Raw genomic sequence first — 24491 nt, 5'->3', positions numbered from 1 at the left:
GGTCCTGGAGGATCCAGCCTTCCCCAAGTCAATAACACGGATATTGACTATGCATATTTAATACAGCATTTAAGGCACAGTTTCCAATATACATTCAGGCTTTCCTTTTGCTTTCCCTAGAACTGCTAAGCAGAGAATTAGTTTCTCTACCTCCTCTGCTCTTACATACACCTTTCATGAAACTGAAATACTACTATGAATGATCTGCAAAGTATTGTTTGCTGGCAACATTGGCAAAAGCTCCTCCCACATTTTCCATTTTTTCTACACTAAGAAGACTAAAGCTTCTGGCTAAAACATGAACAGACTGGCTGCAAATGAAGAATAAGAAGTTATAAACAAACACGGGAAAATGCAAATTTAAAAAAGAGCAAAGCAGTTCTTGTTTTCACTTACTAAAGCAGGATTTTTTATTAAGTTAAAATAGCTAATATTGGTGCAGCTTCAATTAAGAGGTTTCCTCAACTGTTGCTGGCAGCACTAAAAATTGATACATGTTGCCAATTTATTTTTCAAAAGGCTTACTGTAAAGTCATAAACATATTCAGACCCTTCATTCAGAAACTGTAACTTGGAGTGTTTGTCCTAAAGAAATAATCCAAAATATAGGAAAAGCCATTTGGAGAAAGAAACACTCATAACATTACTTATAATATCAAATAAATGGGAAAATATAAATATTTTAAAAAGTTAAGTAAATAATGTTTATGCTACCATAAAGATGATAATTAGCACAGTGAGACAACATGGAAAAATGCTTAATGAGAGCTGTATTCTGATCTAGTTCTTTACATTTCCTTGGCTACAATTCTATAAAAATAAAAATGTATACACATGACAAATAAAACAAGACACTAAAAGTTGAGTTAAGATGCTGAAATTTTAAATGAATTTTTCTATTCCTGAGGGTTTAGTAAAAGGATTATACTGCTTTTCGATAAAAACTAAATGTAAGCTTCCATTTGAGGGTAAAATCCTCAGGAAAATAAAACTCTGAATTCTTCTCTGTAAAGGGTAGTCCTATTCTTTCCTATGTGTGTCCTGAAAGTCTTTTATCCAGAACTAATCTTTTGTCAATTCAGATATGATATCAGTTCCATTCAGTTCAGTCACTCAGTTGTGTCCGACTCTTTGCCACCCCATGAATCGCAGCACGCCAGGCCTCCCTGTCCATCACCAACTCCCGGAGTTCACTCAGACTCACGTCCATCAAGTCAGTGATGCCATGCAGCCATCTCATCCTCTGTTGTCCCCTTCTCCTCCTTCCCCCAATCCCTCCCAGTATCAGAGTCTTTTCCAATGAGTCAACTCTTTGCATGAGGTGGCCAAAGTACTGGAGTTTCAGCTTTAGCATCATTCCTTCCAAAGAAATCCCAGGGCTGATCTCCTTCAGAATGGACTGGCTGGATCTCCTTGCAGTCCAAGGGACTCTCAAGGGTCTTCTCCAACACCACGGTTCAAAAGCATCAATTCTCTGGCGCTCAGCCTTCTTCACAGTCCAACTCTCACATACAGTTTTTGACTTGGCAGAAATACCCATCTCCTAGAAGTCTCCCCTGACTATCTCACCTTCATTGACCTGTTCCATGTCAGCCTCTTGCTCCTAGCACTTCAGATTTCCACGAAAGGAATTTAGATCATGCCCACAGTAAGGTATGCCTATCTGCCACAGTCTTTTCTCTAATAGGTTCTTATTGTATGTCTGCCCATATTCGGAGGAGAGGGGATGGTCTCTATGGCTACCTCACTGTTCCAAATGATGCCTGACAGTGAGGAAAGAATAAATAAACACTGGACTGAATATAAGTGGAGGGGCTGTCTCCCATTAGCTCAGCTCCGATTTGTATTTGGAACTAGAGACTGGTGTTATTTCTCAGGGATGTGATGAAGAAAAGAGAGTGCCATCCTGCAGAGAACTAGTAAGTGGCAGTCAGAAGTCTGGAAAGCCCCCCCAAAGTGGGGAGGCATCTCCAGAGAGCTCGACAAGGTTTTGCCAGATGCCTCAGTTCCCTGCTGGGAGGCAAGATGGATTTATTCTAACTAGGCAGGGAAAGTAATTTTCAGAGAACAGACTGAGGTCAGATAATCACCCAATGGAGAAAATGGGATAAGCCCAGGAGTGTCCTGGCAGGTGTGACCCCGTGTCCCAGGGAAGAATGGTCGCAGGGTGCATCACTCAGTTAGGGAATGTGGAAGGAACTAACTCCAATCATACAAATCCAGCACAATCCTAGATGTCTCATAGTCAAAGGCATACAAGATCAATTTCATTTTCATCCCTCTCTTTGAACAAGTTTTTGTAAACAGATATGAAGTATAGTTCTTATAGACAGCTCCTCACGGGAATGCTCTTATATTATTATCTTTTATCTATTTTTCCTCTCTGGCAGCTTCTTTTCCGTGTCCTTCCCTGGATCTTTCTCCTTTACCTTGGAGAGCATTAGCATCCATCTCTGCCCTGCCCCCTCTCCCTTTCAGGGTGGTTGGGGGGAGGGGGCAGACTTAAAGACCTCCATGGCCTCAGTTCCAGCCTCACTACCTCCTACAGAAACCTCATTTGATCTCCAATCATATCTTTAACTCTCTTGTTTATCTTTACCCAGTTGTTTCTCAGATACTCCAGACTCATATAAAAGACCAAATCATCATTGTTCCCCAAGTATGTTTCTCCTACACAGTTGCCATCTTGATCAATGGCAAGGAAAATCCTCTCCTTTCTACTCTTATAATCAGAAAGCTTCTCCTTCCCTCTCATTCACACTACATTTTATTAGTCACCAGTTCTATTTCTCAACAGGTTAAGTTAGCCTTTGGATCTTTCCTTTTCAGGATTTTATTATTACATCTGGTTTAGACAAGTGCCGTAGTCTTTTAACAGGTCATCTCCTGTGAAATCATCCCCTACCCTATTCATTTCCCACCTCTAGAGACCATCCTCTGTATTACCACAAGATTGGGTGTCTGAAATATAAAGCCACTAATCCCATCATGATAAAACCTGAGACTGTGAGCCAGGTGGCAGAGCGGTTCTGAGTTCCCTTACCCTACTGCTCTCCACCCAGGCACCACTTCCCAATAAAATCTCTTGCTTTGTTAGCAAAATAAATAAAGTATTTCTTTAACCTAAATAATAAAGAAAGAACACATTTCACACTTCTCAGAACCTACAGGAAGTATGTCAAAACCCCTTTTAGCTGCTCAGACCTTTCACAAAGTGATCAATCCATCCCAGCATAACATCAGTCACACCTGCCCTTATAACTTATAGATTGGCTAAAATAAACTGTCATTTATCAAATATGCTGTACTTACCATAGGCCATGGCTTTGCACACGCCTTCACTGTACCTGAGAGACATCATCCTGTCTCTGTTAACTACCGTTTATCCTTTAAAACAGAGTTCAAGTATTCCCTCCAAAGACTATTCCACTAGTTCACAAGAATTTACTGAATCACAAATATGTGTCAAGCCTGAACTTTTCTAGATAGAGTGAATTGCACTTTTCTCCATGCTCCTTTGAAATGCTGGCCATGCCTCTCTCATAGAACTAGTTGCACATTAGACTTAAATTTGAATTGACCATGTTTTATCCATCATTATACTCTAGTGCCTAGGTCTGAGCAAATGGTTAACAAAACCATTTCAACTTGCTCTAAGGAAAATATGCTGTTGTCGTTCAGTTGCCAAGTCATGTCTGACTCTTTGTGACACCACAGACTGCAGAATGCCAGGCTTGGTGCTATCACCCTAGAGTCTGCTGGCATGCTCTAATTCCTAGCTTGTCACCTTCTGACTGCGACATATGGTCAATGGAAATCTTGAAGTCTGATTGTCTGGTTAAAAACAACAACAAAAGGGAGGGGATATATGTATACCTATGGCTGATTCATATTGAGGTTTGACAGAAAACAACAAAGGTCTGTAAAGCAATTATCCTTCAATTAAAAAACAAATAAATTTTTTAAAAAGCAGCAACAAAAACAACAAACAAACAAAAGCTCTCTAAACTTTGGTGGGCCAAACGAGTGAGTGACATTAGTACATACTTAAGCAGTGGTCCATCAATCATTTTATTAAAGGGCTCAATCTCCTGTCTTAGAAAAATGCAGGAGAAAGATGGTGCCAATTTCCCATCCTCAAACATGGATTAATTGTCTTTATCTCTCTCTTCTGAATCTCTCCATCTTTCTTTTCCATCCTTCATTTTCTCTACCCTTCTCTCTCTTTTTACAGAGCAATAATCTTTATTTAACTGTAGAATGGTGGTCTGAATCATGAAAATGCCTCTGGGACCACACCATCTGGTTCTTTATTCAAGAAGATTTAAGCAAAGATAAAGTCAACTTACTTTCACCAGAGCCCGCTTGATCACATTGGCAATATCTTGCCTCCACTCTGGAATGTCAGGATTGTGGTAATCCAGATTAGGAGAGAAAGATAAGAGCTGGGACTGGAAGTATTCTGCAAGGAGAGAGCATGTGTGAGTGAGGCTGAGAGGCTGCGATAAGGTGGGGAGACTCCACCATCTTTGTGCTTTAGGAAAAGGGCTTCCATGTGGCTTCATCTCTAATTCTGTCTTTTCAGCCTGTCTCTTGGCTTCTAAATGAAGTGGGATTTGGTGACTGGAAGTCACCTACTGGAAGTAGGTTTGTGCTCCTACCACTTTTTTTTTTTTTAATCTTAAGAATTTCTTCTTGTAAATAAACATCCAAAATGCAAGATAATTGTGAAACTCGAGGAAAAGGAGACTTTTGCTGCTACAGGTAGTCATGCAGAGGCAACAATGAAGCATTAATAAATTGAGCTAGATTAGAATGGAGCTTTTTCTTGTTCCATCGATACTGCTGTATCTAGGCTATGGGTAACATTTGGTTTCTTGATCTGATTGGTAGATACACAGGTCTGTCCACTTTGTGGTAATTCATGAAGCTGAAACATTATCTGCGTACTTCTCTGTATTTTAATTTTTTAATTGAAGTATGGTTGATTTACAATGTGGTGCTCATTTATGCTATACAGCAAAGTGACCCAGTTTTATACAGATATACATTCTTTTTTTATATTCTTTTCCATTATGGTTTATCCTAGGAGACTGGATATAGTTCCCTATGCTATACAGTAGGACCTTATTGTCTATCCCTTCAAAATGTAATAGTTTACATCTACAAAGCCCAAACTCCCAGTTGCACTCCAATAAAAATGTTTAAAGTCTTCCAGGTGCCCAGTGAGAGAGCCTGAACCTCAAGTTTGCAGAGTTGTAGGAAAAGGCGCTCATCTGGGGTGAAGTGGAAGATATAAACTGAGTCAAAGTTTATAGTTTAAAGTTTATAGTTTAAAGTCACATACCCTAGTATAACTTTCCAGAAAATCCTGTTTTCTAGGATTTTCTTTTGGCTTTCTTTTTTTCTACAGTGGCTGTTTTTAGGGTCTGAGGGAGGTTCACTGAATGGTGATAAAAGCAGTTTGATTGAAAATTAACTTAATAACTAAGAATGGTCCTCCAGGATAGAGAACAGAATGGTGATTCTGTTTACCACTCTCCTGCCTTGTTTTATCCTTATATTCTTAGCCTTATTCTTATCCTTTGCAGCAAAAGATGTTACAGTCTCCAACAACAAACAAAACACATCGGTTATGTATAGTTCATCTCAGTACTTAAGCTATGAGTTCCTCAAGAGCAGATACTGTAACTCCTCCAGCTTTTGAAATTACTGGTTCACACCTCACAAAGAATGGATGCTACCTGTGTGTTATAGATACCTTGGCGGTTCAACAGATCAAGATGCTTCAATGATAGTCTTTTTAGCTCAGCATCTCTTCAACTTATGGTTTATCCCTATCTAATGAGACCATCAGGTTGTGATGCAGACATATCACGGAAGACAAACAATGCTTATCTGCACTTACTTCTCTAACAATCTCAGTATCTACTCCAGGACAAGTAAAGAAGTACCTTTAGATACCTTTTGTGGACACACATAATTTTCCCACGGCCTGGGCAATTTCCAAAGCAGTCAGTGAATGCCACTCGGGTGGCTGGAGGGGATCACTGGGCAGAAAGGGGCATCACAGGGCTTACCGTGAACAGCGATATCTTTTGTGTCCTGGATGAGGGCATTCCCAGCGGCCACCTGGACAGTGATGGTATTAGTTCCCTCTGCTAGGAATGTGAAGGAAATGCTGCTGTCCAAGGTGATGAGGGGCTAAAAGAGAGAAGCCGAAACACTTACTTAGTCCTTTATGGGAATATTAGATTCCCTCCTTTCCTGTAAATCTCAGACTGTCACCAATCTGCATAGCATTTGCATATCCCCAAGGGATCCTAACTTGAAGAAGGAAGAAAAAAATTGCACAGCTTTCTAAATTATATAGCTAGTATCCAGGAAGCATATTAATATACTTGAAATACACTGTAAAATGCTAATTCTAAGAGATGAAGATAAGACTGGGCACCATGGATTTTGTCCATCATTCTGTTACTTCTCCTGGGGCAAAGTAGAAGCACCTTTTATAATCTATTCCTAGTGACTCTGGGAAGAGCTGATCACTTTCTCTTTTCCTCTAATATTTTGTGCGACTTATATTTTCATCATGTATTCCATTGGGCTGCAAGATTTCTCAGAGAAGTGACCATATTTTATTTCTTTCTGAATCACCTACCTGCCTTTGGCATGTTGTCTTACATCTAGCAGAATCCATATATAAGTTGTATATACAGTCATATTATTGATCTGTGTGTTTCATTGCAAGGCATTTCTAAAAATTTAAATAAGCTGGGAAACAGAGAAACATGCATATCTGTGCTCACTTTTTAATCTTTTTTTTATTTTTCTGTCTTCCCCTGATCATAACAGATAGGACTTGCAAAAGATAGATAGAGAAAGATAATAAGCACATGCTTTCCCTTAGAAATTAGGATCTCAGTAGAAGCAAGGGTTTATTGGAGAGAAGAGAATGCAGATTCTGAGATTAAAGTGTCATTATTCAGTGGTTATCTTGAGGCCCACGTCCTCTGAAGCTATCTGGTGTTTGCAAGGTAAGGCTTTTCTAAGGCAGCTCATGAATAGATGTCACAAGTGCAGATGAGCAGACCCCATCTCCTCTCTGTGGGTTAGGATGACAATAGGATAGAGCAGTGATGTCACCAGTTGTGAGGATGCATAGACTTGCCTTTTAAGAATGTGGATATCAGCCAGAGTTCACACAGCACATCTGTGCACCTGGATGCTGCAGAGGCTCAGAGATGCAGCATTCAGAGTATAGCGTCCCTTCTGCAAAACTGAAATCCCTTTCTAGCTCAGAATTTTCACCTGGGCCTCTGAAACAATAATTTGATTTCTTGGCTTTAAAATTCTATTGCTCTATTTTATGACCAAGCTGATGGCTGGAGTCAGACAGGATTAGACATTGCCCTAAGCTTCCTGACACCCTTTCTTCTCTGTTTGCTAAATGAAAGAAGGAAGTGGGTGTGGAAAGTTATATTCTTTTTTATTAACTAAGGGTAAGCCCAGAGTCTAAGCATGCTTCCTCATACTTATGGTTCTGTGATGATATGCACAAGGATGTGAACTCATTAATTAAGCCACAAATGAGGTACAAGTAGGTTCTGTGATGGACATCAACTCCAACAGATCAATGGTGGTCTGTTTAGTGTCCTGTGTTGAGAAGTCAAGTCAGGCTTAACACGGCAATATTGGCCATGGACATGGAATAAAGGAAAACTGTATGCCACTGAGTTGCCATCATTGGTATAACAAGAACAGAGACTTGAAACTCTGGCTCTGTTACTATTTTAATGAATGACCTTGGGAAAAGTCTGTCCCCACTGTGGGCCTTAGCTTAAAGTTGTAAGAACTTATTCAGCAATAAGAACACACAGAATTAGAGCTTTCGGCTAATTTTCTAGTTCCTACTAGTCAACCCATTAGGGCTTGTCTGTCAGAATGCCTTCAACTGTTTCATTACCTTAGTCATAATCTTTGGAAGGAAAATGAAATACATCTGTATACCCAACAGAATGACAAAAATTTATTTAAAAATAATGACAAATATTGTTGAGGATGTGGAGCAACTAGAACTCTCATACAGTTTTGATGGGATGTATGATGGTGCAACTATGCAGGAAAAAGTTCACTTTTATAAGAAATTGTAATAATTTTTCCAAGATAATCATGCTATTTTATATTTATAGCTTAGCAATTGCAGTCTGGGAAATTTAATCAAGATAAAAGAAAACATGTATCCACAAACAGAAGAAAATGCTCATAGCAGTTACATTCATAGTAGTCAAAAACTGAAATGAACCTAGAAGAATTTATCAATAGGAAAATGAATAAACAAGCCAAAGTGCATGCATTCAACAAAATCAAAAAGCAAATATTGATATACATAACAGTATGGATGAGTCTCAAAACCATGCTGCTGCTGCTAAGTTGCTTCAGTCGTGTCCGACTCTGTGCGATCCCTTAGACGGCAGCCCATCAGGCTCCACCGTCCCTGGGATTCTCCAGGCAAAAGCATTGGAGTGGGTTGCCATTTCCTTCTCCAATGCATGAAAGTGAAAAGTGAAAGTAAAGTCGCTCAGTCGTGTCGGACTCTTAGCGACCCCATGGACTGTAGCCTACCAAGCTCCTCCGTCCTCATACTTATGGGGATTTTCCAGGCAAGAGTACTGGAGTGGGGTGCCATTGCCTTCTCAAAACCATAAGAAATGAAAGAAACCTTATATAAAAGAATTCATATGGTATGAATATGAAGTTCTATTAATAGAAAAGATAGATCTAATTCATGATGGGAAAAAATAGTGGTTGGTTCTGGGGTTTGGGGTGGGAATTTACTGAGAAGGGGTATGGAGAACTTTTGGAAGCAATGCTAATAATATACATCTTGAGAGGAGTTTGGGTTATAAGTATGTGTATTTCTCAGAACTCAGGAAGTACAGACTTCAGATCTGTCCATTTCGTGATTGATACATTTCATACCTCCATGGAGGAAAAAGTGCAAACAAGTAAAGAACTCTAGCTAATGATTCGTAGCCTGAAGCATTAAGGATAAAGTATATAGCTGTCTGAAATTTATTCTGAAATGAATTTAAAAAAATTAAGATCAGTTGATTGCTGGATAGAAGGATGGACAGATAAATAGACATGATAAAACAAGCAGAGTAGATGTTAATGATAGACTATGTGTTAATGATAGACTAAGGATGAACAGATAAATAGACATGATAAAACAAGCAGAGTAGATGTTAATATAGACTATATTGTCCATGGGATTCTCCAGGCAAGAATACTGGAGTAGGTTGCCATGCCCTCTTCCAATGATAAGACTACAGGTGGTAGGTATATGGATATTCACTGTAAAATTATTTCATCTTTTAATTTGTGTTTGAAGTTTTTAATAATAAAATGTTGGGAGAGAAACAAAACAGCAAAGGAATAACTGATGTGTTTTTAGTTTCTCTTGCTTCCATAAATTGTTCTCTCTGACCATAACTATATCACATTACCCTTCTGTTTTGGTTACTGCCCTCAGCTGTCTCTAATCTCTTCCCACCTCTCACCATCAGGATCCTTTCTCCCCTAATGGTGTTATCTTCAAGGAATCTGGCTACCCACTCCAGTACTCTGGCCTGGAGAATTCCATGGACTGTATAGTCCATGGGGTCACAAAGGGTCAGACACGACTGAGCTACTTTCACTTTTTTTTAAGGAATCTGCGCTACTCCCACATCATCCTCAGCACTCAGGGGTCTATGTGGTCCCACTCTTCTTTCTCTGCACACTCTTCTTGTCTTAGACTGGGCTGGGAAACCTGAAAGGAGAGGGATTCCTCCCACTCCAGCAGATCTGACTTTCTCCCCTCTGGCTGCTTTCCTAGCAGATCCAGGAACCAAGCAAGGAAATGCCAGCTGAGGTGGGAGGGAGCATGCCATCCCACCAGCCAGTCAAGGGCTCTGAGCCACAGCAAACTGTGTCAAATGAGCACACTTGGCCTCCAGGGCAGCAGACCACAAGCTTCCACGCTAGAGAGATGGCAGAAGCTAATTTTGTTTTTCAAATTGCTTTTGTTTTTCATCAGCTATTATGGCATCATGGCTGATTTCACCTCCCTTGCAAAGCTGGAACACTCCACGGAATTCTTGAGTTCTTCACTGGCCACCCATGTCTAGTGCACAACACTAAATTAAATCAAGTATTTTAAGGTTCATTTACTAAATCTATTAGGCAAGCAGACACATTTATTAAGCCAGACCTCTGTTAATCCCAGCAAATTGGCCTTTTAGAGCCCCACAAATCCAACATGCGGCCAACTGACTTCTCTGTGTTTTGTCCAAGCTGCACAGGCAGCCCAGGGCAAGGCTCATGGCCTGTGTAGGCTGTGGGTTACATCCCTGCCCACAAAGAGTCCCTTATGTGCAACAGGTCACATCCTATCCAGTAAACCCAGCAAGACATCAGCAAAGCTCTTGAGCGACTACATAGTTAGAAGATATCCCCCTGAATAATGGATCCGGGAGCTTCACAGAAATGTAGGGATGAAGCCTACACCATTTTCCCAAACACAGTAAATCAACATAGAATATTATCAAATGTCCACAGTTTAAATGCATACCCTGATAAAAACATGCCATTCCCAAATTAGACAGACTATGCAATCACTACGCTTATCTCCCTTAAAAATTTTAGCAGATTCCACAATAACATGTGCATGTATGTTCAGTTACTTCAGTCAGCTCTGACTTGGTGCAATTCTATGGACTGCAGCTGGCCAGGCTCCTCTGTCCATGGGACTCTCCAGGGAAGAATTCTGGAGTGGGCTTCCATGCCGTCCTCTATGGGATCTTTCCAACCCAGGGATCGAACCCACTTTTCTTAAGTCTCCTGCACTGGCAGGTGGGTTCTTTACCACTAAGCCACCTGGAAAGCCCACTATCTTACAATACCCTCTTCTAAATATGAATTTCTATGACAAAAGAAAATGTATTCATTTATGTCATCTAAAGCCATTGGTCACCTATCCACTCCAATTTTAGTTGTTATGCAATTCATCCCAAATGAATCCCACTTTGGTAGACTCAATCTACACAGAACAAAAACATACCCAAAGCCTTACCACTGCATACAAATCCCTTCCCTCCTTTCTGTCCCAATTCTATTGCTCCTTCAATATCAGCTTAGGACCAGCTCCATACACAACTTGCTCTAAGACCAAGAAGCCCTGCATCCATCACCCCCTAAGCTGTTTGGCTGGGCCAATAAGGTTATATTCCTATTACCATAGCTTATAGTATCTATTCTTGGATGTTAACCTCATATTCTCAAATAGAGGACTTTACCATCTGAGCCTCAAATAGAGGCTCAGATGGTAAAGCATCTGCCTATAATGCGGGAGACCCGGGTTCGATCCCTAAGTCAGGAAGATCTCCTGGAGAAGGAAATGGCAACCCACTCCAGTATTCTTGCCTGTAAAATCCCATGGATGGAGGAGCCTGGTAAGCTACAGTCCATGGGGTCGCAGAGTCAGACACAAATGAGTGACTTTACTCACTAAGGGGAACAAATGAAATTTATACTGTTTTTGTGTTCCTCATAACAGCTAGCACAAAATACAAGTTCTTGAGAAAGATTCATGGAACTCCTGATATAATTTCACATCTGCTAATAGGTTTGAAGGTATACGGGCCTACAGTTGGATTTTAGGAACACTTGATCTCTTCCATTTATGTATACATCATCATACTTGAGCACCAATAACTGTGTGTGTATTCATCGTGCCTTCTTATCAGAAATGTAATTTCCCTGAAGGTAGAGACAAAGTGCTCTTTTATTCCTAAGGGCACCAAACAGAGGGTTAACTGTAAATATTTGGGGGGATGTCAACTGATTCTTTTTTAAATAAAATTTTATTTATTTATTTGGCCTACGCCAGGTCTTAGTCGTGGCATGTAAACTCTTAGTTGTACATAAGGGATCTAGTTTCCCAACCAGGGATCGAACCCAGGTTCTCTGCATTGGGGAAGAGGAGTCTTAGCCACTGAACCATGAGGGAAGACCCTCAACTGATTCTTACTGGGAGGTTGACTTAATTCAACCACTGGGGTGAAACTGTCCAATTCACCTGGTCACAACACACAGATATACACACACAAGCCAATTTCTCTTTCATCAGTGATATTCTGATGACTAAATACAATAATGTATATAAAGACAATAGTAGAAATAAATGCTCAAAATTAATATCTGCCCCTTTCACAGATCAGTTTGTTTATGAAGGGCAGCCAACTAGCTCGACACTCAGAGCACTCAACAACCACCCAAAGAAACTCATTTGCCAGGAAAATTCTCACTGGATCAACTTCTCAACACTATGGCCACCTTAATGTTTTTCTGTCTTGATGCTGGCAAAAGCACTGAAAATACACCTTTTTTAACTAGCAGAATAACCATGCTTAGAGGTGGGAGAGAAATCTGTGGAACCATGTCAGATTTGCGCCCCCCCAAGAGGTATATCCCACTGATACAATGGCTAAGCACAACAGTGACTGATATCTTCAAGTGCTTAGATATGTTCTAAGCACTTAAGTACCTTTCCTTATTAATCTTCAAAGCAATACTAGAATATAGTCTCTGCTATCCTTACTCTGACATTACAATGAACAAAACTGAGGCACAGAGCAATTACCTGATTTGATCAAAGACATACAACAAAGAAGAACCTGTATAGGGACCCTAATCCAGGCTTGTCTCATTTCAATACCACTCTGTTTGAACGCCTCTAATGTACTCTCATTCTCTTGGTTCTTTGGAAACAAAAACCAACCAGTAGAATCTTTGATATCTAAGTATTTTTACACTGTATGCTCATTATAAGTAGAATTCTTAACCAAAGGAATACTTAAGGTCATTGTCAAAAAAATAATACTATAATGGCTTTCTGCAATTTTAAAATTCCCCCCTCATAATATGGCACAATATAAATTAGAGAGGCAGATAATTTCAAATAATAACTCAGTGATGTTCATGGATTAGATGTTTTTATCCTTGACTTAGAGAAAAGTACACTGAGCTTCAAACTAACACAGATGATTATCTGAGAAATAGAAACGACTCTCCAATCACACTGTCCACTTCTCCATTGATCAAATATTTATTAGACACTGTCTGGTATTTCAGGTCACAGAATCAACACACAAAGAAAAAAACTGGTGCCACAGAGAAGCACTGTCCTCAGTTCCTTGTGAGCAGTTGAGTAAATCATTGTGCTTATGATGGCCAAGAACTGCCCTCTGTACACAGTCATCTCCCTGGCGAGTCCACAAGTGAACAAACACTAGAGAAAAGAACTCCCTGGCTGGACAGCCCAGACCTCACATCCTCTGAGGTGAAATGAATTTAAAGTCCCTCTCTTTCCGATGTTCTCCTCCCAGAAATCTTTTTCTTTTTCTTTCACCATGTTTATGTCTGCTAGTGTTTGAAGCAGAATTTTAGGGTCTATGAGCTCTTGGGCTTCCCTTGTGTCTCAGCTGGTAAAGAATCTGCCTTCAATTTGGGAGACCTGGGTTCGATCCCTGGGTAGGGAAGATCCCCTGGAGAGGGGAATAGCTACCCATTCCAGTATTCTGGCCTGGAGAATTCCATGGACTGTATAGTCCATGGGGTTGCAAAGAGTTTGACATGACTGAGTAACTTTCACTTCACTGCACTTCGTGAGCTCCCAGAGACAAACTGAGTGAGGCAAAGAAAGCATCCTGGGGCTGGGAATGGTACTGGTATAGACGGGAGTGAGGACACCTGGGTTCTGGCTCAAGAGTGAACCAGATGTTTGCCTTTAGAATGCTCATCTCACATAGGGAGCTTCAAGACTCTAATGTACCAAAGGGGCATCTTATTAACTAACCTCCTTACCTAATGTCCCAGTGCACAATACCACTAGAAATGTAAAAGCATCGTAGCCTATACTAAGAAATTAAAAGTCCACAGCACAAAGGATACAAACAGAAAATTGTCCTTGGGGTCCCATAAATCTAATTGTCTTTTATCAACCCATCCTAACTGCCATATTTTATGCAAAAAAAAAAAAAAAAAAAAAGAGCATCATTTAGTGAGTACCTAATCTATGCCAGGGAAATACAGATTATTTTACTTAGTTTTCACAAAAATCAAGAAGACATGGGCATTAGTCTCTCAGTTTTCAGTTAAGTGCATTAAATGTTAGGTTGAACCACTTGATCAAGCTCACACAAACAACATGCAGCAATGCTAGAAACCTAACCCTTTTCTTTCTGAACCCACAGTACATATTCTCCACACCATATAATCAGTTCAGTCACTCAGTCATGTCCTAATCTTTGCGACCCCATGGACCGCAGCACACCAGGACTTCCTGTCCATCACCAACTCCCAGAGTTTACTCAAACTCTTGTCCATTGAGTCAGTGATGCCATCCAACCATCTTATCCTCTGTCGTCTCCTTCTCCTCCTGCCTTCAATCTTTCCCAGAATCAGTGTCTTTGCCAACACGTCAGTTTCTCGCATCAGGTGGCCAAATATTGGAGTTTCAGTTTCAGCATCAGTCCTTCCGATGAATATTCAGGACTGATTTCCTTTTGGATCTCCTTGCAGTCCAAGGGACTCTCAAGAGTCTTCTCCAACACCACAGATCAAAAGTATCAATTCTTTGGTACTCAGCTTTCTTTATAGTCCAACTCTCACATCCATACATGACTACTGGAAAAACCATAGCTTTTATTGATTGACCTTTGTTGGCAAAGTAATGTCTCTGCTTTTAATATGCTGTCTAGGTTGGTCATAACTTTTCTTCCAAGGAGCAAGCGTCTTTTAATTTCATGGCTGCAATCACCATCTGCAGCGATTTGGGGGCCCAAAGGTGAAGTCCCTCACTGTTTCCATCGTTTCCGCTTCTCTTTGCCGTGAAGTGATGGGACCAGATGCCATGATCTTAGTTTTCTGAATGTTGAGTTTTAAGCCAACCTTTTCACTCTCCTCTTTCACTTTCATCAAGAGGCTCTTTAGTTCTTTTCTCTCTGCCATAAGGGTGGTGTCATCTGTGTATCTGAACTTATTGATATTTCTCCCAGCAATCTTGATTCCAGCTTATGCTTTATCCATATCAGCATTTTGCATGATATACTCTGCATATAAGTTAAATCAGCAGGGTACTCCGTTCCCTATTTGGAACCAGTCTGTTGTTTCGTGTCCAGTTCTAACTGTTGCTTTCTGACCTGCATACAGATTTCTCAGGAGGTAAGCTGGTCTGGTATTTCCATCTCTTGAAAAATTTTCCAAGTTGGTTGTGATCCACACAGCCTAGGCTTTGGAGTGTTCAATAAAGCAGAAGTAGATGTTTTCCTGGAACTCTCTTGCTTTTTCAATGATCTTAGCTTTCTTACTAAGCACCATTATATGGTGCCTCATTTTACTTAGCACCATATAATGCTGTTTCCCTAAACAAAAGCAGGACTCACAATACTGTAAATCAACTCTACTTCAATAAAAAACATTTTTTACTTGAAAATAAGAGCAGGAATGAATCATATTCTACTCTTATCATGCAAGATCTGAAGTTCTGTTTGTTCATCTCAAACAAACAAAACTGGCATTGTTCCTTTTAAAAAGGAATTATTACATGGCAACTGAGTATTTATTTTTTGTACAGTTCTTCTGTGTATTCTTGCCACCTCTTCTTAATATCTTCTGCTTCTGTTAGGTCCATCCCATTTCTGTCCTTTATTGTGCTCATATTTGCATGAAATGTTCCTTTGGTATCTCTAATTTTCTTGAAGAGATTTCTAGTCTTTCCCATTCTATTGTTTTCCTCTATGTCTTTACACTGATCACTGAGGAAGGCTTTCTTATCTCTCCTTGCTATTGTTTGGAACTCCGCATTCAAATGGGTGTATCTTTTCTTTCCTCCTTTGCCTTTTGCTTCTCTTCTTTTCTCAGCTATTTGTAAGGCCTCCTCAGACAGCCATTTTGCCTTTGTACATCTTATTCATTATGCCAAAGCCTTTGACTGGGTGGATCACAACAAATTGTGGAAAATTTTTAAAGAGATGGGAATACCAGACCACCTGACCTGCCTCCTGAGAAATCTGTATGCAGGTCGACAAGCAACAGTTAGAACTGGACATGGGTCTACAGACTGGTATCAGGAAAGGAGTATGTCAAGGCTGTATGTTGTCACCTAGCTTATTTAACTTATATGCAGAGGACATCATGAGAAATGCCAGGCTGGATGAAGCACAAGCTGGAATCAAGATTTTCAGGAGTAATATCAATAACCTCAGATATGCAGATGACACCACCCTGATGGCAGAAAGCCAAAAAGAACCTCTTGGTAAAAGTGAAAGAAGAGAGTGAAAAAGTTGGCTTAAAACTCAACATTCAGAAAAGTAAGATCATAATCACTTCATGGTAAATACATGGGGAAACAGTGGAAACAGTGACAGACTTTATTTTGGGGGGCTCCAAAATCACTGCAGATGGTGACTGCAGCCATGAAATTAAAAGACACTTGCTCCTTGGAAGAAAAGCTATGACCAACTTAGACACCATATTAAAAAGCAGAGACATTACAAAGCCAACAAAGGTCCATCTAGTCAAAACTATAGTTTTTCCAGTAGTCACGTATGGATGAGAGAGTTGGACCAGAAAGAAAGCTGAGCACCAAAGAATTGATGCTTTTGAACTGTGGTGTTGGAGAAGACTCTTAAGAGTTCCTTAGACTGCAAGGAGATCCAACCAGTTCATCCCAAAGGAAATCAGTCCTGAATATTCATTGGAAGGACTGATGCTGAAGCTGAAACTCCAATACTTTGACCACTTGATGCGAAGAACTGACTCATTTGAAAAGACCCTGATGCTGGGAAAGATTGAAGGCAGGAGGAGAAGGGGATGACGAGGATGAGATAGTTGGATGGCATCACTGACTCAATGGACATGAGTTGAGTAAACTCCAGGAGTTGTCGATGGACAGGGAGGCCTGGTGTGCTGCAGTCTATGGGGTCACAAAGTCAGACACAACAGAGCGACTGAACTGAACTGAAGTGACTTTCTCAATGTGTGTGTGTGTGTGTGTTAGTTGCTCAGTCATGTTCAACTCTTTGCGACCCATGGACTGTAGCCTCCAGGTTCCTCACTGCATGGGATTCTCCAGGCAAGAATGTGGGAATGTGTTTCCATGTCCTTCTCCAGAGGATCTTCGCAACCCAGGGACTGAACCAGGGTCACCTAGAATTGCAGGCTGATTATTTACCATTAAATGACTTTCTTGATATTATACACCTAATGAGTAGAAAGGCTAGGATTAAAACAAAACAGAGCAAAATGAGTATTAGAAAAATTGATCAGAGGAGCAAGAACAACCAGGTTTGTATAATCTTTTCTTCCTTAGGATATTTGAAGTTCCCCTATTATAGCAATGAAGTTGGTGTGGGAAGGTATGTCATATTCATTGACATGGATTCCAAGCTTCATTGAGTATCCGTTATTGCCCACATCCCCCTGTGCTCCCAGCATCAAACAGAAGTTAGAACATGGGATCATCTAAGCAGATACCAATCAGAAAGGGTCAAATCTAAGCAGATACTAATCGATAAGGGCCAAACCTTTGTACTATTGCCGAACCACCAGAAATACGTAAGAGTCCCCAGTTGGCTGGGCCACACAACTGCACTGATGTTGACCTCCTTATTTCTTATGGCAACAAAGGGAACCCGGAGATGAACATGCTCCACAGGACCTAGGGGAACGAGGAAAACAATGTCAGTGTTTCTATTCCCAAAATAAACAAAAGCTCACATTTCCAGATTCTTTTTATCTTTACCATCATCTATAATAAAACAACAATCGCAAACTCACAGATGTTGAGGTGTGTGTGTGTGTGTGTGTGTGTGTGTGTGTATGCTTGAAATGAAGCACTGCAAACAACAGGGAACTCAATTTGGGCTTCAGATTGAGTGACATCTGAACTTAACTTCCGTCTGATGATCCCACCACAAATGCTTATGAACCTCAAATCTAAGGACAAAGCTAGTTTACTGGACACTTAGCCAAAAAATAGGAAGATAAAAAAGCAATCTCTTGCATAGCTGCTGATTAGCCTGTATCGTGATTGGGGGTTGGTGCATTGTATGGAGGGCTCTGCCATTATCCTCAATTGTTAATTGGTTCCATCTTGTTCAACAATCGGCCATTGTGCCTGTCATCTGCAACACTCAGTGGGTGTCACTCAGAAGCTGGCAGGGCTGTATTATGAAAAGAAAAAAGCCTGTCTCCTTAAATTGAAGAGAAATAAATGCCAGGTTCACAAATAATAATAATTTTAAAAGCTGTTTGCCAAAAGGTGACCAAACATTTTTTTTGCTCCTCAGAAAACTGATGTAAGCAGTCTCAAGTTCTAAACTAGCATGTAAGAGAATAGACTGGAATCCATTCTATGCATAAGTGAGAATTTTAATTTAATTCATTTTCAAAATAACATGAGAGGAGGAAAACGCTGAAGAAAAATGTTAATGAGTCAGCACTGCATTTGTGGGGCAGATATGTTATTTTTTAATTCTGTGGGCTTTTCTCCCCAACCCTTACCCTTTTCTTTTTCCTTTTCTTTTTTTTTCCCTACCCACTGCCTTTCCTCCCTCTGCTCCCTTCCTCCACTTTTCCCTTTCTTACATCCTTTCTACTTCACCAGATCCAACTAAAATGTTCTAGTTATCTGCCCACACTTTGCTGGAACACATTTTCTGGTTTCCAACACGATGATGTTGATGAGCTAAAGTAACTAAAGGTCACAGCTGTAGCAAGGACATCTCTTTATCCTTGGAACCTTGAGTTCGTCTCTTGAGTGGGGCATTTTCCAGGCCACCAAGCCTTCACTAATGACATCCTTGGTTATTTTGGAGATGGCTCAGTTTAAAGGGAAGAAAGCAGAAAGATATTTTTTACTTCTGCTCCTATTTAATTTTGGCTGTATGAGCTTTTCTTCTATTTTACATAACTTTGACCCTACACAGGCTGTTACACTGTCCTTTGCCTTCCTTACAGTAATAAGAACATATGAAGGTGATCTGGGGATATTAAAAGTATCATATAATTAGTTATGGGCTGACACTATTTCCACCACCACTACCACACCATCATGGCTCCTGTTTATCATTGGGTTAAAGTCTCTCTTACAAGAGTGGGCATTATTGTGAATCTCATTCGTACCTCCTGTGTCATAGGTAAATTTATATTGGGAGAAAAGGTGTTTGGACAGGAACTGAGATCAGATGAGGAGATCAGCCAGACCTGCTTGCCACTGTCCAGATGGTATTTTTCTGAACAATCAACAAAGTATTCAAGAATCTGTGTATCTACAGTGCGAAAACACTCTTTGCCTACAGCTCTCTCAGCTGACCCCAGGCATATAGCATTTCAAGATTTCTTCCAACAAACAGTTTCAAACCTGTCACTTCAGATACACATTTGGCTAAAGGCTTAATTATTTTCAACTTGTGAGCCTGTTTAATTATTTTTGTATGGTTTGATTGTGGGCTAGAATTTAAAAAATACAGGTGTGAGAAAATACTGGCTAGTTTTCATTTCTTTACTCAATTTTAGGAGTTCATCTGGTTAAACTCTCTTTGCTGTTTGTGCTTTATTGATCTTTGTGGAAGAAATACGGCAATGGGAAGGGGTCCCTGACCAGGCCATGTCCTGGGAGGGAGATGAGAAACCTGGGTCTTACTTTAACACCTCTGAGTCCTTCTTCATGCCCACATTCAGATTTCTCACTCTCCCCGTGATGGGAATGGAGTCCCTTTATCCTCAAGGTCAATGCTTCTGTTTTGTTGTTTAATTGAAGTATAGTTGATTTACAATATTGCATTAGTTTCAGGTATACAGCAAAGTGATTTAGTTATACATACATACCTACCTACATACATACATATATTCTTTTTTCTATTCTAGGTTATTATAAGATATTGGATAGAATTCCCTGTGTTGTACAGTAAATCCTTGTTGCTTATTTATCTTATATATGGTAGTGTGCATCTGTCATCACATACTTCTAATTTACCCTCACCCTATTCCCCTTTGGTAACCATAAGTTTGTTTTCTATGTCTGTGAATCTGTTTCTGTCTTGTAAATAAGTTCATTTGTACTATTTTTTAGATAACGCTCCTATTCTTAGCTCTCTCCTTCAAAATGTGCAGAGCCCATCCTGCTGGCCAGCTCATGAGAACCCTGCACTTTTTCCACATTGCTATGATTCACAGCACTGGACAGGCTTCTCAGTTTTCTGTTACTCAGACATCTCCACTCATCTAAGACTTACATTGTGGGGCATTTTGATGCCCCCAAATATAAAATGAGACCTTCTTCTCCCTACTGTGCTCAGTCTCTCAGTCTTATTTGACTCCTTGTGACCTTATGGACTATAGTCTGCTAGGCTCCTCTGCCCATGGAATCTTCCAGGCGAGAATACTGGAGTGGGGTGCCATTTCCTACTCCAGGAGATCTTCCTGATCCAGGGATTGAATCTGCATCTCTTACGTTTCCTGCATTGCCAGGGGAGTTCTTTACCACTAGCGTCACCTGGGAAGCCCTCTTCTCACCAAATTCATGCCAAACACAAAAGGGGTGGAGCCTCCATGAATTAGAACATCATCAACCACAGCCACATACATGCCAGTTTCAGGACAAGTAAACATAATCTCAAGGAACAACACTAAACAGCTTTTTAGAGCAAAGAACCTGAGCCAGAAACTCCAGGCTTCTACCTACAGATAAACCTTGGATTGGAGAGAAGAGAGCCGGGAGGATTCAGAAGGGAATACAGGAAACTCCTAAAATCCTCACTGTCAAAGAGTGTTCTTTTTAATAAAAATCTAATAATCTGTGCGAGATTGGTTATTATGGGCGGCTAACAGCTACTTTTGTTAGCTAATGGCTCAAGGTGAGGCCAAGAGCAGTTTCCACTATAATAACTGTCTGGTAAATGCAGCCATGATTGATTTGGAGGGAATTATGAGCACGATAAAAGTTTCAAGGAACATTTCCTCCTTCACGCACATAACCCACAATATAAACCTGTTCCTCACTGTTGTTGTTTTTGCCATTGAAGTACACTGGTCTTTGTGCCCAGCAGACAAGGTCCACTCTTGGGAGAATTAGGAACATGGGTGGGGCAGGTCGTTGGAACAGAGGAAAGTAAATTTGTTTTTTAAAAAGACCTGTGTGTAAGACTGGCCCTTTTCTGGCATAAGGGAACTTGGCTCTCAGTGTGTTTCCAGTCAACAGTTAGCTGATAGGACTGGTTCACTCTGCCTAGAATTCTTTTTCTTCTTTTAAGCAATGATATGGTTTATTCTAGGGCTTCCCTGGTTAAAGAATCTGCCTGCAATGCAGGAGACCTGGGTTCGATCCCTGGGTCAGGAAGATCCCCTGGAGAAGGGAACAGCTACCCATACCAGTATTTTTGCTTGGAGAATTCTGTGGACAGAGGAGCTGGTAGACTACAGTCCATGGAGTAGCAAAGAGTCGGATATGACTGAGAGACTAGGCGCACACACATACATGGTTTATTCTGAAAAAAGTATTTTCCTCAGGAAGTCTGGAAATTTTGTGCACACTAGGCAGAGGATGGCTATTTGATCAGTCCCCAGTAGAAGCCACGGCCACTGAGTTTGCAATGAGCTTTTCTGGTAAACAGCCCTTCATACGCATTGCTCTAACTCATTGCTGGAGGAATTATGCATGTTCTGTGGGACTCCATGGGAGAGGACTTTTGGAAGTTTGCACTTTGTTTCCTACAGACTTTGACCCACAGGCCTTTTCTCTTTGTTGATCTCTCTCTGCTAATCAGTGTAATGAATCAAAGTCTGAAGTATGACTATATGCTGAGACTTGCAAGTCCTTCCAGCAAATCACTAAACCTGGGAGAGGATGTCTTGGGGACCCTGACACATACACATAATCCAATTTGATTCTCAGAGCCTCACTATAATCTAAATATTACAGGAGAGGGATCAGAAGTTTGTAAAGACTAAGAAAGTTGACAGATATCAAACATTTCACAAAAGGATATGATCAGTATTCAAATACAGGTCTTTTTTGCTCCAAACTTGGCTTGTAAACACCCTGCACACCACCCACCTGGGTTTCTCACCTGGTGCTGCTGGCACAGAAAGATTATAGACGGTGTGGTGTGATTATCACCACTGGGCTATTGATGGCCCATTTCTAGCAGTCTTTTTCCTCCCTCACCAGAATGTAAACTCTGCAAGAGGGGGGCCATCTTTCTATACTGCGTCCCCAGTATCTAGCAATATATTAAGAACTCAACAAATAGTCATTGAATAAAATAGTGAATGACTGGATGTGTTATTTGTAATTCCTATTTACTATTGTTGCAAGAGACCTATGGAGCAAGGTACCAGTTAGAATTAAGCCATTTTAAAACTGAAGTTCAGAAGTTTTAGAGAAGAAATCATTTACCCCATGGTCCACTAGCTTGGTGTCTTTAAGGATGTATCATCCAGGCCTTTCTCCACGCACTTCCCTCATCGCTGCTGGTCCTTATACTATTAGTGTAACCAGAATGCTAGGAGACCAGCTAGTCACTGTCTGCCACGGACTTTTTAAGTGTAGGGTTTTTATATTTTTACTGAGTTGTTAATAGAAAAAGTGTCTCATGTTCACCTAGGTTCTTTTAAGCATTTAATTTTCACCATATGTAGCATGTATGAGTGTGTGTGCTCAATCGCTCGGCATGTCTGAAACTTTGAGAGCCCACGGACTGCAGTCCACCAGCCTCCTCTGTCCATAAGATTATTCTGGCAAGAACACTGGAGTTTTGTTGCAATTTCCCCCTCTAGGTGATCTTCCCAACCCAGGGATCGAAACTGCATCTCCTGTGACTCCTCCATTGGTGGGTGGATTCTTTACCACTGAGCCACCTGGGAAGACCATCAGATATAGCATAGCCTCTGAACTCTTGTGGGGTATATAAGTAAAAACTACAGTAGTCCTTAGACCCATGATTGTCACTACAAAGTACAGGAAACCAATAACAGTCCCCAAACAACATTTCCTTAACCCAACATTTTAAATCATATTTAGGTTTCAATTTATCTAAGTCAAGTTCCAGGATATCAAAGACACAAAATAAATCCAGGACTAACACACTACTTTGGAACTTCAACTGGTGGTTTCTTCCCTGGTGACTCAGACAGTAAAGAATCTGCCTGTGATGTGGGAGACGGGGGTTCAATCCCTGGGTCGGGAAGATCCCCTGAAGAAAGGAATGGCTACCCACTCCAGCATTCTTGCCTGGAAAATTTCATGGACAGAGAGCCTGGTGGGCTACAGTCCCTGGGGTAACAAAGAGTCAGATACGACTGAGTGACTAACACTTTCACTTTTCAAGCAACAGCCAACAGCCATGAAACAAATTCTAGGACAACAAAACTGTTGGGGAGTTCTTAGAATTATTTACATCTGGGATAAACTTGAAGTAACCTTGGGTGTAAGAATTAAGTTACTTTACGTGTTCAGTTCTACATATAAAACAATTTGGGCACGTGTTTCTTTAATCCTTCTTTGGCTCTTTCAGTGGAAAGAACAACTTACTTTGATTTGTGCTGCCTTCACTCAGAGTAACTTAAAAATGAGCCTGTGGCTGTGAACCAGATGGTTCCTCTCTCCCTCTATTTTAGCAGCCTCCAATGCAAGGGACTTTTACCCGAATATGTGTTTGCATGTGCACACTTATATCAGAACAGAGTGGAGCTGAAAAGGAGAGACTAGGTGGTAACATTTTCCAAATTTTCAAAATAATCCGTCTACTTTAGCATCACGAAACGCCAACATAGATGAACTCACATCTGTCTTTTGACTGGGGTTATCATTTGTGGTAGTAGTCATACCAATTCCAGCTCAGTGAGGGATCTCAGGAAGCCTGAACAGAAGAAGTAGTCAACCGGGAGCAGAGTAAGGGAGGGGTGGTTCAAGCTACTTACAAACCACATGCAGGAAGAGGACCGCTGTGTCTGAGCCTAGGTTGTTCTCCGCATAGGCTGTCACCTGGAAGATGCCTGCACTCTTGTACACGTGCTTGATGCCGTCCTCAATGGGACTGAAATTAGCGTAGGACACTGCAATCCCGTCCCCAAAGTCAAGCTGGATGTTTGTCCTTTGGAGATCACCCTGCAAAGGGGAATAGCAGCTGGCCTGGGCCCATTTGCATGGTCCAGCCCGACTCCTCTCTGATGCTTGGTCCTCTGCCTTCAGCATCACCCCTAGAGGCCTGAATCTCCCTCAAACACCCTCCTGAAACACTCTCAACACAATCATCAGACTCTGTCTGATAGCTACTGGGCACTGTGAACAGGTACTATGGGTCTATTGCCCTTCTATGCCCAAACTCAGGTAGCCTGATGTGGCTGATATTAGCAATTATGGAGAAGGTAGAGCCTCTATGAAC

The 24491-nt window shown here is 40.8% G+C and overlaps 1 protein-coding gene across 3 annotated transcripts in view; it reads right to left on the bottom strand.

Annotated features, from left to right (window-relative positions):
* Positions 1–24491, bottom strand: part of SORCS3 (sortilin related VPS10 domain containing receptor 3) — a 632833-nt gene that overhangs the window by 13638 nt on the left and 594704 nt on the right. For all 3 annotated transcript variants that reach the window (XM_070780798.1, XM_070780799.1, XM_019953194.2), the window contains 4 exons: positions 24028–24214; positions 17631–17764; positions 6081–6204; positions 4350–4462 (listed from right to left, as the gene is read on the bottom strand). In XM_070780798.1, the coding sequence (XP_070636899.1) occupies positions 4350–4462; positions 6081–6204; positions 17631–17764; positions 24028–24214 (558 nt within the window). The remainder of the gene's footprint in view (positions 1–4349; positions 4463–6080; positions 6205–17630; positions 17765–24027; positions 24215–24491) is intronic.

Source organism: Bos indicus, chromosome 26, assembly GCF_029378745.1.
Source record: "Bos indicus isolate NIAB-ARS_2022 breed Sahiwal x Tharparkar chromosome 26, NIAB-ARS_B.indTharparkar_mat_pri_1.0, whole genome shotgun sequence".
NCBI lineage: Eukaryota > Metazoa > Chordata > Mammalia > Artiodactyla > Bovidae > Bos > Bos indicus.
The sequence above is the reverse complement of the archived record's forward strand: the minus strand, read 5'-3'. Positions and strand labels throughout refer to the sequence as shown.